The 17,881-nt window shown below is 52.8% G+C and overlaps 1 protein-coding gene across 6 annotated transcripts in view; it reads right to left on the reverse strand.

The window, feature by feature from the left end:
• SSBP3 (single stranded DNA binding protein 3) overlaps nt 1–16,129 on the reverse strand; it is a 165,038-nt gene extending 148,909 nt beyond the window's left edge. For 2 of the 6 annotated variants that reach the window (XM_032635382.1, XM_032635364.1), the window contains exons 1-4: nt 15,692–16,129; nt 14,602–14,674; nt 14,318–14,379; nt 11,683–11,767 (exon numbers count right to left, since the gene is read on the reverse strand). In XM_032635382.1, coding sequence (XP_032491273.1) covers nt 11,683–11,767; nt 14,318–14,379; nt 14,602–14,674; nt 15,692–15,747 — 276 coding nt within the window. In that variant the 5' untranslated portion in view covers nt 15,748–16,129. The remainder of the gene's footprint in view (nt 1–11,682; nt 11,768–14,317; nt 14,380–14,601; nt 14,675–15,691) is intronic. The other 4 variants (XM_032635355.1, XM_032635399.1, XM_032635374.1 and 1 more) reach the window with 3 other exon arrangements.
• Between the last annotated feature and the right edge of the window lie 1,752 nt (nt 16,130–17,881).

Below are 17,881 nucleotides of genomic sequence, written 5' to 3' on the forward strand. Positions count from 1 at the left end.
AATAATAATAATAATTAAAAGGAAAAAACCCCAAAAAACAGAACTTGACCCATGGGGCTGCTTTGAGGACAACATGAGATAAAACCCAAAGCACTTAGAAAGGTGCCTGACATACAGTTAGCACTCAATTATTGTTTGTTGTTATCAGTTCTTCCTTCATGAAATGGGAGGAATGTCCTGTCCCCTACCCAGTCTGAATAGGGTGAGAATAAGAACACTTTAAAAAAAATAAAAACTTGGCACATAGTAAGTGCTCACTAAACACGAGTTTTCTTCACTAGAGAGTCATCATTATTAAACCACGACGCTGTAGTTTAGTAACTCATCCCTCACCAGGAAACCACCACCCCGACTCCCAGCGGCTCACACCCCCTGGAAGATCTTCGCTCAAATCGGGTGAGGCCACAGGCAAACACGTGATCTGTACCTGCTCTCTTCCCTTCCAGTTCCCTTTGACAAAGATGCTGCTAGCAAAACAATGCTGAAGAAAGTATGTGTCGACAGCCCACTACGTTTAAGTTCATTTTCCGTAGCTTGGGGTCAGAATCGACTGAAGCACTCCCGTGATCAGGTTTTCTGCGATGCCCTCCCTGTGCTGCGCGTCAGCCCGCTGACGGAAAGTCACTGTGGTATTTAAAGTGGCAGCCATCACGACTAACTCAAATTGTATTGGCTTCCCCGATGCTGAAATGCTCTGCTGAAACCATCAATTGGCCAATTCGGAGATAACACGGTGGCTGAAATTCCCTGTCATGCTGTAAAATCCCCTTTTGAAGTGGCTCCGCAGCCCGGAGACCCGCAGGGAAACCTGCGCCCAGAGCTGTGGCCAGAACCGCTCGTGTAACACCAGTGGGCACTGCCAAGAGGAAGGGCCTCCAGAGAGAGGATAACATTTTCTCCTGGAAGCCTTCTAAAAGACAGCAGAACAGAGCGGCCGCGTGCACACGCCCGGCACCAGGCCTGCCCACTGGGCCGTCTGCCCCCTCAGCACTGGCCGCACGGCCAAAGCCACGTGAAGCCCACGACATCTCCCAAAGAAAGCTGCAAACTCCTACCGAAGGGCACAGAGGCAGACCCAGGCGCCAACCTCCCAGGTGCAGGTTTTCTAAAGTCAGTGGCTGCCACAGGGATCAGGGGCCCATCCAGTCACAGATTTGCTACCACTCTACCCCAAGCTTCAGTTTCCCCCTCTGTAAATCGAGAGGCTCTTTCTTGATATACGTTCTATGATTTGATGATTTGTTCACATTTGAAATAAACCACAGTTTACAAACCATTCTTATATGCTCTCACCTGGCTTCAAAGAAAATCTTGAGAGGCAAAAAAAAAACAAAACCAAGCCTTGTTTCACATCATTTGTTATCACAGATAAACCAAGCCTCAGAGAAGCCAAATGACTTACCCAAGGCCACCTGGAAGAATCAGAACCTGAACCCCGGTTATCCAAGTCCAAATCCTCTGTGCTGTCCATGACACTGCCTTAGTCCCATCACCAACCAGCACAGGGCCATGCATGCAGCAGGCTCACAGGAATAACTGCCCACCAGCAGACTGCTATCCTGGGCCAGTGTGCAAAGCCACACTCTGTCCATCCCAAGAACTCGCAAAGGTGCAGCCAGCATCCCGGGCAGTGGGGAGGGCTGCCACCCTAGAGCCTGTTCTCTCAAACAGCCTTTTGTGACTGGGAGAGAAGGATCAGAGGAAAGCCTCAGACGGGGGCCCCAGGGAGCAGCTGTGCTTCTTAAGGTCAGAGGACTGTAAAACAGAAGTGAAATGTCAGGCGCTTCACCCAAACACACAAAGAGCGGGGGACACAAAGCCTGCCTCGGAGCTGTGCAAACAGCTGTCACCAGGAGGGGACAGGGAATTTTGAAAGCTGGGCCAACCTGGGTCAGACAGGATGCCCTGAGACCTGTTCTCAAGATTCTTGCTGCGACCAGAGTCTGAGCCCTGCAGATGTTCAGACAACAACCACCACAAGAGGCTGGAGACCACCACCACTACCCACGCCCCTGCCGCCACCTCAACTGCAGACAGGCAGAGGGAGCTGCCACCCAGCAGAAACAAGCGACAGACTTCAAGTGGGAGCCACTGCTTGTTCAGCACTCAGCAAGCATCTGCTGGGCACCTCTCACAGGCTCCATGAACTTAAAAATATGGCAGCAAAAATGAAAGGCAAAGGTCCCCAGGAACCACCAGGCACCACCTGGAAGCAAGGCAGGGAATCAATTCTCCCAAGAACCCTCAGAGGTGGGAATGACTCTCTCCTTATTACCCATCAGGAAACTGAGGTCAGCAATCGCTTGCCACTTGGACAAAGTCACACAGCCTATAACACCCAAGATTCAACTTCAGCCTTTTCTGGGTAAGCGGCTTTCAAAGTTTAGACTGAGGGCTTCCCTGGTGGCACAGTGGTTGGGAGTCCACCTGCTGATGCAGGGGGTGCGGGTTTGTGCCCCGGTCCGGGAGGTGGCTGGGCCCGTGAGCTGTGGCCGCTGAACCTGCACGTCCGGAGCCTGTGCTCCGCAACGAGAGAGGCCACAACAGTGAGAGGTCCGCGTACCGCAAAAAAAAAAAAAAAAAAAAAAGTTTAGACTGAGACCCACAACAAGGCAAATTTTACATTGAAAACCCAGGATACATGTTTATTTATAGGCACCCATAATTGCTGAAAACAGAAGTTTCCCGAAACAATGCTTATGTTTACTCTGCGATACAGAGTTTCTTTTTTTGTTTTGATTTGATTTTTTTGGTTGCGCTGCTCTGCTCGGCATGCAGGATCTTAATTCTCTGACCAGGGGTCGAACCTGTGCCCCCTGCAGTGGACGTGCGGAGTCTTAACCACTGGACCGCCAGGGAAGGCCCAGAGTTTCTTTTTTTTTTTGTAATTGCCAGTTCGTGACCCACTAAGTTGATTTCACAAAGCACTAACGGGTCATGACTCACAGTTACCATTCACCACGTGTCCATCTCCATTAAAACGCATATTTAACATACTTGATCCCTGGGCAGGGATCAAACCCTTCTCACTTCTCAAGGCCCAGAGCCTAGCTCACCACCCTCAGGATTTACTCAAAACTCTGCAACAGGCCCCAGGAGCAGGGGTAGCATAAAGGGGGTGGAGATAAGAGCTTCTGCCCTCAGGAGCTTTCAGTCTAGAAGAGGGAGAGGAAGAGATACAACCTTGACCCCCATCACTCTACTTCCAGGCAGCAAATAGCAAATGAGTAAAAGTCACAAAGCTCCCAGGGGGAAGACAGAAGAAAAGGTGGGTGTTCCCCTAGGGGTGGTCCTAGAAGGCCTGGTAGAGGCAGCCACATTCCAGGTTGGCATGTGCTCTACAGCAGGGCTGGAGCAAAAAATCCATCTTAAGTACCAAGGAGAAACACCAGGGACGGGTCAGAGGGGCCTAGGGAAGTTCCAGTTCCCAGAGCAAGGGAAACGGCTACAAGAGTAGGAAACGGACACTGACTGAACACCACAGGCCAGTGCTGGCCAGGAGCGTCCACGCGTCGGCACTTCATCCTCACGAGCAGCGGGGCTGGTTTGGAGGCTGCATTTATGAACCCCACCCCCAGTCACTCGCGGCTGCTTGAAGAAGGTGGATTCAAACCCAGGGGTCCAGAGTGCTAATCAACCAACAGATGGGTCACGTATCCCAGGAGCACACCTCTCACGCCAGCATCATTCCGCTGCTGCCCCCGCTTTCGGCCATCAGAAAGCCAGGACTCATACCAGGCCTGAAATGAGATAATAAGAATGAGAGCACAGGGGGTTCCCTGGTGGTCTACTGGTTAGGATTCGGTGCTCTCACTGCCGTGGCCCAGGTTCAGTCCCTCGTCAGGGAACTGAGATCCTGCAAGCCGCGTGGCATGGCCAAAAAAGAAAAAAATAGCACACGTTTATGGCACTTATGCTGTACCAGACACAATATGTATTGTGTGTGTGTGCACATGTGTGTGTGTGTTTAATGTGTGTGTACGTACATAAACTCATTTAATCCTTGTAACAACCTCATGAGGCAGGTATACTTTATTAACCCCATTTTCCACCTGAGAAAACTGAAGCACAGAGAGGTTAATTAAGGTACCCAAGTTCACACAGCTTGTAAGTGCAGCAAGACAGCATAGGGCAAAGGAAAGAGTTATGGAATCTGATACGGTTTACAGGTTTGAGTCCTACTGATGACTTCGGGTGGGGCATCTTTCCCCTCTGGGCCTCAGGGTACCTCCTTGTAAGACGTGACCTCCAATTCTACCACCTGCCACCCTGCTACCTACACACACTACATTAAATACCTTTCCCGGCCACCACATGGGAATGGGGCTGTTTACCTACTCCCACGACCAGTCGTGATGTTCTGCATCCTGGGCTCTCCAAAGAGAAGGCCTTTTAAGCACACGAGCGCATCCTGGGCAGCATCTGTCTCCTCCACTGGACACGGAGCAGAGCGGGCACTCAGTAATTGGACTGAATCAACACCTCAAAACTTGGCAGTGTCTTCTGCTCCCGGTCTGGGGGCCAGCTGACCAAGGCCTCGGGCACCCAGAACCAGCTTCCCGTGGACCTGCAATGGCTGACACACCCCTTCCTCACCTTCTCCTTAAGGGCCCTTTTAGGGACTCCTCACTCAATCCAAAGGTCAAGTGAGGCCCGAGGCCAGCCAGGGCAACGTATGTACCAAAGAGGACAAAGAGGGCTTCCCTGGTGGCACAGTGGTTGAGAGTCCACCTGCCGAAGCAAAGGACACAGGTTCGTTCCCTGGTCCGGGAGGATCCCACATGCCGCGGAGCAACTAAGCCTGTGAGCCATGGCCGCTGAGCCTGCGCGTCTGGAGCCTGTGCTCCGTAACAGGAGAGGCCACAACAGTGAGAGGCCCACGTACCGCGCAAAAAAAAGAGGACAAAGACAAGACCCTAACTGCGGGGCTTTCGAGGCTGGTCATCCCTGCAAACATTGACACAGCACTGCCCCACACAGGTAACCTTCCCTGGACAGTTTTCCATGCCTTTCTCACAGTTACCCCCCCAGTGGGCTGAGCAAGTATGACCCTTGTGCCCACCTTACAGCCAAGAGAACAGACCTTGAAAAGTGGCGGCCCCCCGCAGCTGACAAGGGGTGTGAAGCCGAAATCTGCATCTAGGTTTCTGCACGTGCCAAGCTGCATGCTCTTCCCATTCAGCAACGCGGCAGCCACACACGGGAGTGGGACAGGACCACTCTGTCCGACACAGATAAGGGGCACAGACGTCTCAGGGGAGCACTTATCAGTGCCAGCCTATGCCACGACCGCCTGCTCTGGCCCTGGCAGGGGTCTGAGGGGGTGGGGAGACAAGACACTGGTATTTGGGGGAGGACTCCATGACATATCAGAGGAGCCCAGGCACCAGAGGGCATCATCGGGAAATTAATGTATCCAGTTCCCTAGGGTCAACTTGCTCTTCCAGAAAAACATGCTGTTATCTCCATCATATTAAAAGGTTCTGGGGGAAACTTTGGGGATATAAAAAGAAAGGAGGGCTTTCCTAGTGGTGCAGTGCTTGAGAGTCCACCTGCCGATGCAGGGGACATGGGCTCGTGCCCCATTCCGGGAGGATCCCACATGCCACGGAGCGGCTGGGCCCATGAGCCATGGCTGCTGAGCCTACGCTCCACAACGGGAGAGGCCACGACAGTGAGAGGCCCGAGTACCGCAAAAAAAAAAAAAAAAGGAAACAAACTCACCAAGCAGCACTGGCCACAGAGAGACAACCATTTTACATATATAATCCTACTTAACCCTCACAACAAACCCATGAAGGATTCACCATTTCCCCGTTTTACAGATGGCGAAACCAAGGCTCCAAAAGTCCACCCTGCCAGGAAATGACAGAGCAGGAATTGGAACTCAGGTGTGCATCCCAGCCTCCAGTCAGAACCCAAACCCTTCAAAATCCACAGGATTCAGGGCCCAAGGGGGAGAAAAAAGCATAACATGAGAGAGAAACATTCCTAAAACTCATCTTGCCAAGGCTACAAAAAACCCCATTACCCTGGCGAATCAAAAACAAACAATCATTATTGTCTATTTGCTGTAAGCTCCCAGCAACATGTATTAAAGAAGTTTATGTGAATCGTCTAATGCACTTGTGCCGTGGTCAGAATTATTACCAAGCTAAAAAAGATTAATTTTTCTAAATACTCTAAACCCCAGACACTATTATAAAGGCTACAGCTAGTGTAACATTTCTGTTATCTTGGCTGACAGGCCCTCAAGCACACACACCTCCCCTCCACCGCTCCCTCTTAAGCTCACACACACACACTCACCCACAGAGGCGGGAAGGTCAAGAGAAGGGGCGAGGAGGCTCTGGCCCGAGGTCCCCACTACAGAAGCAGCTTGCCTTGGAAAATCGAGCTGGGTGTCTCCCGGCTCCCTCAGAGCAGTGAATGGCACACAGCTAACTCTTGGTCCAAGTCTGCAAAGGCTTAGCTAACAAAGATGGTATTATGCACAGACTGGAGCGCACGGCTGGTCTTAGAGTTCAAATGAAGTGACCACTGCCAAAAACTTTGTTTGGGTCCCCCCTGCTCCCCCCGCCCCACCTCCCGCCTTGAAATAAAGGGCAAGGATTTGCAATTTGGGGTCTTGCAGCCACTTGAAACCCATTAAGATGGCCACACTGCCCGGGTTCTGGCAAAAAGCAATTCCAGTTACTCATTTAGTGTTTAATTAGCTACCGATAGAGGAGGCTGGCAGCCTCGGGGGTTAAGAGGAGCTGCAGCAAACAGGGTGGGAGCCCGAAGAAAGGCCACAACACACAGTCTGAGCTCCAATGGGGGGCTGGGGGGAAACAACCGTGTGTATGTTTTGTTTTTATAATCTGCCACACAAGGGTGCCAAGGGTCAGAGCCAAAGGCAACGCCGTGAACTTGCCAGGACCTCTGGGCAGATAGCTAGAGCAGCTTATCGCGGGGGAGAACACACCCCCAGCTCCTCAGAGCCCAGCTGCAGCCTTCTCCCGCTCCTGTCCACGCTGCCACCCTCTCACACCCCTGCCCCCAAAGGGTTCTGGCAGGCGGGGACGCTCCCCGCCTGGCAGGAACCTTAGCTCGGCACATCCAAGGAGAGCCCTCTCAAATATCACTTTGCTATTTCAAACCCACCAAGGACGCTGGACCCCTGCCACAGAGCCACAAATACCTCAGCTCCCATCCACGCCCAGGACTCTGCGGTGCTTTCTGACTTTAACCAACCCGCCTGGAGACACAGGCTCACAGCTGGGAGTGGAGGGGGGTCAGCTGAGTCCTGCTGGGGGGAGCACAGGGGTAAGAGAGCCAGCCCCACTGAGGCTGACCTGAAAGGGACCGCAGGTCTTCAGAGCAGGGAAACAGGCCCACGACTCGCCAAGGTCATGGGACTCCACATCCACTTGGCACCCCACATTCTTCACTGGGGATCACAGAGGGGACAGCAGCCATGAACCTCCTGAAATCATGTACAAAGTCTCCCCAGTGGGGACACACGCGTTTTCTGGAAGGTAAGGCCATAGCTTTTCTCACATTTTCCCTGCCAAAAGAGCCACCGCACCATAACAAACTCCCTTCTCAGAGGCCAGGTCCCACCTCTGCCAGTGACTCTGCAGTTCACCTCTCAGGGGGCTTCAGTTTAATTCTCTGCTAAATTTACTTCTTCAGTGACTATACCTGGGCACACTTTGGGTCAAATGATAATATCTTCCCTCTGTTTTGCAGGAATTCTGTATCAAATGAGGGTTGTCAAAAGCTCAGAGGTGGAATTTGGAAGAATGGGGTCTAGTCCCAGCTCTGCCACCTCCTGGCTACATGCCCTCAGACAAGCCATCGAAACTCTAGGCCTCAGTTTCTTCATCTGTAAAATGGGAGTGAGATTAAATAATAAAACCTGACCAACAGACAGCTGTGAAGCCAAACCACAACCATTACTGAAAAAGCGTTTTGAAAAGTACAGCAATGTGAGGGTCACTGCTCTCTAGCACCTTCAACTCAGAGGCACTGAGCTAGTAGGAGGGACTGTCCACTCCACATAAGGCCAGGACCAGACAGACATCAGCATCTAAGAGAACCCAAGGGCTTCACCAGAGAACCTCTGCCCTGGCCGGAGGGGAACAGCAAGGAAAACACAGGCAGGGTCCCTGCGAGCCTCTTCCCATGGCCTCTGGGCTCTTCTGACTTCAGGTAAACCAATTTCTCAGAAAAGTACATTCTGGGTACCAAACCCTGCATCGCTCTTCATTACGTGTGGTCAACATCAGGGCGCTCCGGCTTATACACAATGAGCCAAGCAAACTGAAGTTTCCAGGTGTGTGGAGGAAAATAGACTGTGACTCAAATAAAAACTCACCAATTCAGAGAAAATTTAAACCCCCTCTCCCACCGCTGAGTCACCTGCTTCATTCCCGGCCCTGTAGCCTGGCTTGAACTGACCCACCACCAGGAAGGGGAGACCACTGGCCAGGGACACAAATTCATTTCTCTAGGAGAGCTGAGACCAGGATCTTCCCGGATGAGGACCCTCCCAGCCCCACAGGAGTCCCTCCTCACCCATGCCCCACACACACTCACTACTCACTACCCACTGAGGCCCAGGCGGGTATATCTGAGCTGCACAGACAAACCGTGAGAATCTTTGAATCTCCTTGATTGAAAACAGAAGGCCAGTTACCGCGTGCTCTTATTTACACTCCACTTTATCTTCTAAAAAGGATTTAAGGTAACTAGTCAACCCACATTAAAATCACCTGGCTCAAGATGACCGAGCAAAAACGAGTCACTAAAAGAACATCTTCCAATATTCTACTCGCTATCCAAATTACCAAAATGCCCAAAAATTAGTATTTTTTCTTACCCATAGTTCCTTAATACCTTCATTCATTTAGCATGCGTGCCTACTATGTGCAAGGTATTGTGGGAGCTACAGGAATGAATAGCTCTTAGATGAATTGTCTCTGGCATGGAAAAAATGAATAAACTGTGGTTAGAAAGACAAACCTGAATGAGAAGTTAGCAGGAATAGGTGCAAACGGGTGACATTTGCCATGGACCTGTGCGGCCAAGTCTCGGCAGTGTTAGGAACACAGATTCTGGAGTCAGTTATGACCTGAGTTTGGATCCTAATTCTTACAACTATGACAACCTCTCTGTGTCTCAGTTTCTTCATCTGCAAAATGGAGTTAGCAACATGTCTTCTCTCCCAGGGCCCCTGGCAGCTTGAAATGAGAGCCTGAACCTAGAGTGCCCAGCACAGGGGCCCAGCACATGGAAAGCCACCAACAAAGGTTTGTACAGGTGGTTTGTATAGCCACTGAGATGAAGGAGTGATCAGAGTGTACAGCAAACTATCACCAAAGTCCTCCACAAAGAAGCTGAAAAGTGGACAGGATGTGACGGATAAGAGAGGCATTCACCCCAGACAAAAGGAAGGGAATCCAAAGAGGCTTCAGCAATAACTCTAGCAAGAAAGATGAGGGTGAACAAGATAGTAGCCATGAGAATGGAGAGAACACATGAAAATTTGCGGAGAACAAAGAGAAAAAGAGGGTTCCTTTTCATTTTCTTAAATATTTTTTCATTTTCCCATTGCTTCTCCTTCACCCCTGCAACTCAATACTCACCCCGCTTAACTCCTTCACAATAGAGACGTTCCCTCCCCATCCCCATTCATCACTCCATCCCTCCTTTCACATGACCTGACTCTCAGGCCACGACACCAAGTGGATCCCAATCCAGGAGAAAGGGTTTTGATCCCAAGATCTGTGAATCCTGGGCCTCAGTCACTGTGATTTCAGCTCTTGGTAGCTTCTTCTAAATGTCTACACCAACCTCAGCAATCTCTACACAAGTCTGCTGCCCTTCCTCAGCAAATTACTGAAAGAAAACCCATGTAAACTTTCACTACCACCATACTGTTCCAAGATGGCAGACCAAACCACAAATTGCCAAAGAGAGTCTCACGTTATGTACTAGAGAGCCAAACTTAGTTAAAAATTATTAACTTCTCTGAAAGATAGCACAGACATCCTATATCAAGAGTGACTGGAAATAGGTACGTCCCCCGCCCCACTCTAAAATGAAACCATTTTGCATAGCTGTCAGATACAGGCCACACAGGAATTGGCCATCCACAGGTTAAAACACACACACACACACACACACACACACACACACACGATTTTTACTAGGTAGAAAAGTCAAATTCACCAACTATTTTTATATGGCTAATGTAACTCTTAGCCTCTACGCCAGGAAACCCTGTGATCATCACCACCGATTTTCCCAGAAGAACCACATCACAAGTGAACCAGCCCTCTCACCTTGTACTACTAAAAGTTCACCAGGCTATAAGTACCATTCAGCAGCTTCTCTTTTTCAACCCTGGAGAGGGCACAAGAACTGGTCAATTTCCTCAGCATTCCACTCCAAGGGTATTAACCTTACAGTCATAGCAAAATTTCATCGCACTGAATGTTCTCAAAACCAGGGAGCCCCCAGGGGAAGTCTCTTAAGTCCTCATATTACAAGGAGAAATTTTCACCAGAAAGATACTTGTGGCATGGGATCTGACCACTTGTGAAACTCAACCAAAATGGGTTCTGATCTCCCAGGCCAGTTTCAAACTGCACGCAGGGGATGCAGATGGCCCAGCCAAGTGGGTGGGCTCTGATGACATTCGAAAAACCAACTTCCATGCCCTAGAGCTTTGGGACCATTTCTTCCCACCTCATGCAGAAGTGCAAAATCCAGTAAATGACCCCTTAAGTGCACATGTGTGTGCACACATACAGGCACACACACACACTTAACCTTCTACAAGACCAACAGGAAGCAAAGGAGGCTGGGAAGATCTTCGGACACTTCCCCTTCCATCCCCCCGCAGAAGATCCTAACCTGTTTCATCTGATCATAAGTCCGACTCCACCCCAACTGTAGTCCAATTTTTTTTTTTTTAAGGGGACCTTGGTGGGATATGGACATGTGACAGACACCTCTCTTACAATCTTAAGAAACTCATCCAGGGAGAATGAATGATAGAGTAGAAAGCACTACAACGTGATCAAACTATCCTCACAAGAACATTTTCAACACAGGTTTATGGACCAGCCAAGGACCTCAAAGTACACACTGTCTTAATGGACAACACAAGCCCCCCCATAAACAGACACATGCACCCCCCTCCAAAAAACATAATTTGGAAGATCCCTCCCTGGAAAGTAACCTAAGAATCTATTTCACCAAATTCTCACTCAAACACACCTTCTACTCCAAAACACAAGTTTCATAGTTACTTTTCATTTTTCTTGGTTGTGGTCAACTTCTTCATAAACCAGCACCAAAGAGGCTCAAGCCCCACCATCCTCCCAGGTGACTGCCCAATCAGAACATAAACCCCACATGGTTGAGCCCCGCATAACACCATTTAATTCTCCAGATAGGTATCTACACTCTCCTGCATAATTATAACATTATGAAATACCATTCACCAAGTTAGACCGCTGCTGGAGGAGAGTACGGGGCGAGGGCAGCAGGGAGGTGGGCAGGACAAAAAGAAAGGCAAGGAGAAAACAAAGACCACTGCCAGTTGGCTCTGTATTTGCTTTTGGTACTAACGAAGTTCAAGTTATCCAACCCTGCAATTATCGCCAGGATTAAAAATTTGTTACTCACGTAATCATGAAAGGCTTTTGCTTCACTCGAATGTTCACAAGTGTCTCGCCTTTCAGGAGCTGCACAGTAAAGGTCCCAAAATACGCTGCAAGTTGAAAAATAAAATAAGATCAGGTTACTAATTATTACTTGTGTGCCCAACAGCAAGTGTACAATGCACGGTGCTAACAGCACCACGTCTCCCCAAGGCTCAATCCCACCTTCCCAGTCTTCATTGGGCACACTCAGCCTAACAACAAAATGGACCCAACCTCTTCTGACAGCCTGGCATTTGTAATAAGAGTAACAGCTCTCATCCATCAGACACCTACTATGTGCTGGATGCCTCACGCCCATGACACTGCTTGTAACTACCACAGCACTGTAAGGTAGGTGATTTTATCCCCTCGTTATACATGGGGCAACTGAAGCTCCAGCAGGTTAGGGTAACCCACCCACTGATGCCCAGATGGGAGACAGGAATCTGGATGAGAATCCATGCCTGTCTCTTCTGTGCTCCGGTAACCACCCCCCACCTCCACCCAAAATGGCTGCACTTCATAAAAAGGTTAAATTGTCAAAGTCAGGACTATGACTCATACGCACAGCAAACTGGGTGACTCTGGCAATAAAGGGAATCTACAGGTTCTTCAACCCAGAGCCCACACCCCCATCTCCTGCCAACCCACCCGACTCTCAACCAGGCCCTCCCCCAAGGTGTTCTCATACAGAAACCATTCCCCCCCTGCCCACCAAAGAACATATATCAATTAACCAAAGGTTATGTTATGGATAACCAAGTATCTCGTTCTTTCACGTTGAAAGAGAGCCCTCCTCAGACAACCACCTGTACAGCAAAAGGAGGGGGGCAGATTTCCCTGCCTAACCCCCCTCCATGATTCTTGTATGGTCACCCCAACACTTTGCATTATGTGAAAACAGACATACAAATCCTCTGTCAACCAGTAAAACCCTATACAAACACAGGGTAGTCACTGCTATCAACAAGGGGCCTTAGAAACCCTCTCCAGGTCAGGAGCCCAAGGCCCAGGGATAGGAACCCGCTCGAAGGGTAAAACGTGCACCAGAGCGGAAGTCTGACTACCAGACCAGTGCTCCTGTCACCATCACAGCCAGCCCTGCCAGTCACCTGACGAGCACCTCACTCCAGGTGCGTGAAGAACGCAGCCTGGCCCTCTTCAGATCAGCTCCACCACTTCCTGCCACCCCAAAAGCCACAGTCGGTGTCAAATCACAGAGCCACCACTGCCTGCGCCCAGCACGACGCACTCTTAGTTCCCGGAGCTGAGATAAGGCTGGAGAAGTTGCGGGGGATTAAGGATAGCACAGGATAATCGGGGACTTCTGCTGACTGCAGAGGGAGGCTCGAGAACATTTCTTTCTGTGCTCTGAGGCTGCACACATCTGACTAACTTCCTCCACACACTGAAGATTTCTAACACTACAAACTCCCCAGTCCCTTCTGAGTAACTTTTACTCAAAAGCCTGAATTTCTGCAAAATCCATGGTGGACAGACCCGCCAGCGCCAGCCCCACACTCCTCTCCAAAAGCCACCCCAGAAAACCTACCACCCACTCCTACAGACAGAATCCTTACACCACACCGAATGCCTCCAACTCCGCAGGTCCGAGGTTGGCAAAAGCAATTAAAACCTCATTTTCTCCGTGCAGTTAGAACAGACACTTCATCCCCATGCATTTCAAAGACACTTGAAACAGTTACCCCAGTGAGCTGGCGGTCAGGTAAACGCGCTAAGATCCCAAGACAGGGCACTCCATTTTCCTGAACTTCACCAAAATATCAAAAGCCACTCCGCTCTCTTTTCCTTTTGAAAAGAATGTCAAAGACTCCACCAATCGGTCCCACAAAACACCCAAGTCTTACAGCAACTCCTTCCCGTTGACCCTAAGCCTCCCTCCTGCGGGCTGCAAACCGGGAGCAGACCGGCGGTGGTCCCACCCGAACAGGGCCCAGGGGCCTGGGAGAGGGTCACAGACAAGAGAGAGCCCCCATCTACCAACTACAGGCACTCTGCCAGATTCTCAGTAAAAGGAAACTTGGTTTTAGGGATACTTAGAGTAGTGGGGGGAAGGGGGGAGGTCCAGTAGGTCTGAATCAGTATCTTTAAAGGAAGTGGCAGCCCCTTCTTGCTTTCTCAGGGTGCCTGGAAAAGGTCCCCATGGATTTCTCTCTCAAGGTTTTGAGCTCACAGAATAAAAAGGAAGGGGCAGGCCAGTTGTAAAACAGACCTGGTGCCCCTCCACCCACCCCACCCCCACTCTCTCTAATTAAAGCAACGTGCAGAATTGACAAAAACCCATGCAGGTTTTTTTTTCAAGCCCATGCCCAGCGCCTCAGAGTGAGATGTAAAAGTACAGAGTTTCCATGCAAACACCAGGCACGATTAGTAGGGTTCTCAACAGTGGGCAAAGAGGAGGCAGAAACTTAGGCACCGACCTCGTCTGCCCTTTTCCTCCTTTGCCAGTCCTGAGGGCCCCACGGCACCCTGCTCTATGCAACGCTGGGGACTAAGGCATGGAGGGACCCGCTCCAGATCTCCCATCTTTGTTCACTTGAAGCCGGGGGCTCAGAACAAAACAAACACACACACACACAACTATCACACAAACTTACCACCACCACGAGTGCAAAAACCCAGGCGGTTCTCCCAACGTGATGTTTTTTTCCCATCGAATCTAGAAAGGAGAGAGCAGAGACAGCTTAGAGGAGCAGAGAGAAGGGGTGGGCTAGGGGCTTCCCAGAGCCAAAAGGCTGTGAAGACCAACTAACAATAAATACCAAAAGGTGATAAAAATTCAAAATGGTGGCCACAGTGGCTGCTCCAGAAAACAAAGGCTTTAAGAATAGTGAGGAGGAGGGGTGTCAAGAAATTGGATGATGGGGGGAGTTCCACTCACCTCCGACAAGAAGGTCTGTGCAGATTTCTGTGCTCCTACGTGCAGTAAATATTCGTAGACGTATAAAGCTAACCTGGAAAGTGGGCAGCAGGCAGAGAGAGAGAGAGAGAGAAAGCGTCAGACCACACCGGGCGCTCGCTCCTGGACCTTGCCAATTGGCCTCCAAGCCTGTCCTCCAACCCTGTCCGTGCTGTCCCATTGTGGCCCCAACCAGAGGTGAGCAGCTAGCTCGGTCCTGCCTGGGGCCACGGGTACGAGCAGTTAGGGGGTAGGTATGAGGAAACACGTTTACTTCAAGCCGCGAGGACTGGAGAGCAGCCCCCGAACTTGAACTTCCAAGTAGCGTCGGGACCAAACCCACCTAGGTCTCTCAAACTCGCAAGCAACCCAACCCCCGAGCCTCGCTCCTTTTCCCGATCCACTCCTTGCCACCGACCCACCCTCTCCCCACGTTTGAGAGTCCGGGGAGACTCAGTCCTGGACTCTGGAGTGCTCCGCGAGCTCTGGAGAGGGCAGTAAAGCGCCGCCCTCACCACCTCCCCCCAAAACAACTGTCCCCCAAGCCTAGGGCCAAGCCGGCGCCGCCGTCCCTGCCCAACCCGGCGCCCCGGAGGGCGCGGGGCCGGCGGCGAGGCCAAGGGCAGGGAAGGGAGAGCGCTCCCAGCCGAACAAAGCCCCCGGCACGCACTCCTCACGCCGCGGGCGGACAAAAGGAGCCTTCGGGGCTGCAGAAGCCACGCGCCCCCTGCCCGCGCCCGGTGGGCAAAGTGCCGTCCGCGCGGCGAGCGCCCCGGCTGGAGCGAGCGCCCAGGCTCGCTCGCGGGACCTCGTCCATCCCTCACCGCGGGACCCCGCGCCCGGCACGCCCCAAGGCCACCAAGTGCCCCCTCCCCCGGCGGCGCCCCCAGACCCCAACCTCCGCCGGCTCCCAACAATGGGCTCTCCCACGCCGCCCGCCGCGGCCTCGGGAAGGGGCCAAGCAGGCGGCGCCGGGGCCCGGGGCTCAGCAGCCCCCGCCCGCCCACCTGCCTCCCACCACCCGCCCGCAGCCCGGCAGCGGCGCGGCCGCCACTTGGAAAATAGGGCTTACTTTTCCCGAGCCTGCCCGTCCGAGGGCACCGCCGAGCCTTTGCCTTTGGCAAACATGGTTTGCAGAGAAGAGGGCGCCGAGCCTCGCCGCCGCCGCCGCTACCGCTCCGGCTGCTCCCGAGCTGCCCCCTCGCTCCCGGCCCCCTCCCCGGCGTTCGCTCGCTCGCTCGCTCGCGCTCTCCTCGCCGCGGTCCCCTCCCTCCCCCCCAGGCGCTGGCTCCGCGCTCTTTCCAGCTGTCAAAGCGTCAGCCCCGGCCGCGGCCCCATCGCCCTGGAACTCCTCCCGCGCCGGCTCGGCCTGGGGTGCCGGTGCCGCCGCCGCCGCCGCCGCCGCTCTCCCGCCGGCCCGGCTGCCCACTGGCTCGCTCGCGCGCCCGCCCGGCTCCGCCTGCGCCTCCCTCAGCGCCTCCGGCACCACCGCCGCCGCTGCCGCTGGTCTACTTGGAGCTCAACCGAACGTGGCTACCCGAGCGAGGGAACAAGGCGGGCGTCAACGTCCCGTGATTGATATGCGCCTCGGCCAATAGGCGCGCGGGGGAGGGGCCGGGGCGGCCCGGGAGGGACGCCCTGTCAGCGCCCGACCGCGGCAGTCCCCGCTGCGGCCGCCACCGAGGAGCCGCTATTCCTGCTCCTGCGGGCCAACGGGGTGGGGGTGTTGGGGGGGGTGGGGGGTGGGGGCCGGGGGCGCGAGCCTCTGTTTTCTCTAGATGTGGGGAGGGGACGGAAATCGGGACAGGGGAGATCTAGTCCCCCGGCCCCCGCGAGAAGAGGGTCCGACGCGCGCTCTCCGCGGCTTGGACCGCTGGGGGGGGGGGGGGGGGGGGCGCTGCGGCGTAGTCGGAGGGGAGGGGGCGCGGACCCCTGAGCGGAGCACCGTCGGCCCCCCCCCCCCCGCCACGTCCCTTTCCCTTATCTGCCCCTCACCTCCCCCAGCCTCAGCCCTGCGCCGGCCCAGCCTTTATCTCCCCCTCCCCCTCGCCTGCCCTCCCCTTGGGCTCCGACCTCGGCCCCCTCCCCAGACTCCCACCCGTCCCCCCCTTGGCCGCCCCGCCCCCGGTCCTCCCTCTCGCCCAGTCTGGCTTCGGAGCGCCGGGCCTGGGGCTCCACGCTGAGAACTGGGCGGCTCGAGCCGGCGCCGAGGCGCGAGGCTGCTCCTTTACTAGATCATTAAAATACTTTGGAAAACCCCAAAGTGGAGTCGGCGCGAAAATGGCCCTTGGACTGCTTTGGGGAGCCTGGGGGAAGGGACTGAGGACTTTGGCCAAGAGAACGGAGAGTGATTGCTCCCAAATTTCCAAGGTCTGCCCGCCCTAGCAAGTTAGCCCCTCGGCTTCTCCACGAGAGATGGTGCCATTCCGGGGTAGGGGGGCGTCACTTGGGCGCCCCGCTACGCGGAATGCGCGCCACAGAAATCTGCGAACTTCAAATAAATGGAGCTAAATTGGGGAGCGGGGGACGAGAGTTAGGCGTGGGGGGAGGGGAAGCTTCCATTGTCAGTGACCCAGGTGTACAATGGGAAATTGAGAGGGGGGCTGGCAGAGTGACCCAGCTATTTGCTGCTGACTCCTTTCTGCCCACGGCGAGAACCCGAGGACACACTGAGTGTACCTCACTAGAGGCTCTTTAAGACGAGAAACCAACCAAACGGGAAGACTCCCCCATTTTCAGACTGTTTTTAGAGCGCGGTTCTCTTTAAATGTGATAAAACACTGTCGGCACTGTCTCTTTAAAAGAGTCAAGCAGAAAAAGCTGTGTAAGCGCTGATTGGCTGCCTGTTTGGATACATCTTTAGGGGAGCCTTGAAACTGTTAGCCTAGGTTGATTTTTTTTTTTTTTTTAACAGCGCTGTTCCAATAAACAAGTAACGCCCCTCCCCCTAACATGCCTCGCACCAAACAATTAAAGGATAGGTCAGTGTCCTGGGGAAACACGTTTCAAGTAGGAAAACTCAGAACTAGATTCAACAAAATCAAGTATAATTCACTACCATTAAAGTTTGCTTATTTTGATTTGTCGAAGAGAGAAAAAGGGGCTTTAAAAAGAAATGCCCCGCAGCAAACGGATCTGCATTGGTTCAGGAAGGAGACTCTGGGTGCATATTTGGAATAATGTTCTGCTCAGTGTAGCAGCCTCCCTAAATTAGAATATAGCCAGGCCCTACCACCGCTTCTGGACGCGCTGTGTTCTCTGT

Source organism: Phocoena sinus, chromosome 1 (genome assembly GCF_008692025.1).
Source record: "Phocoena sinus isolate mPhoSin1 chromosome 1, mPhoSin1.pri, whole genome shotgun sequence".
In the NCBI taxonomy this organism is placed as follows: Eukaryota; Metazoa; Chordata; class Mammalia; order Artiodactyla; family Phocoenidae; genus Phocoena; species Phocoena sinus.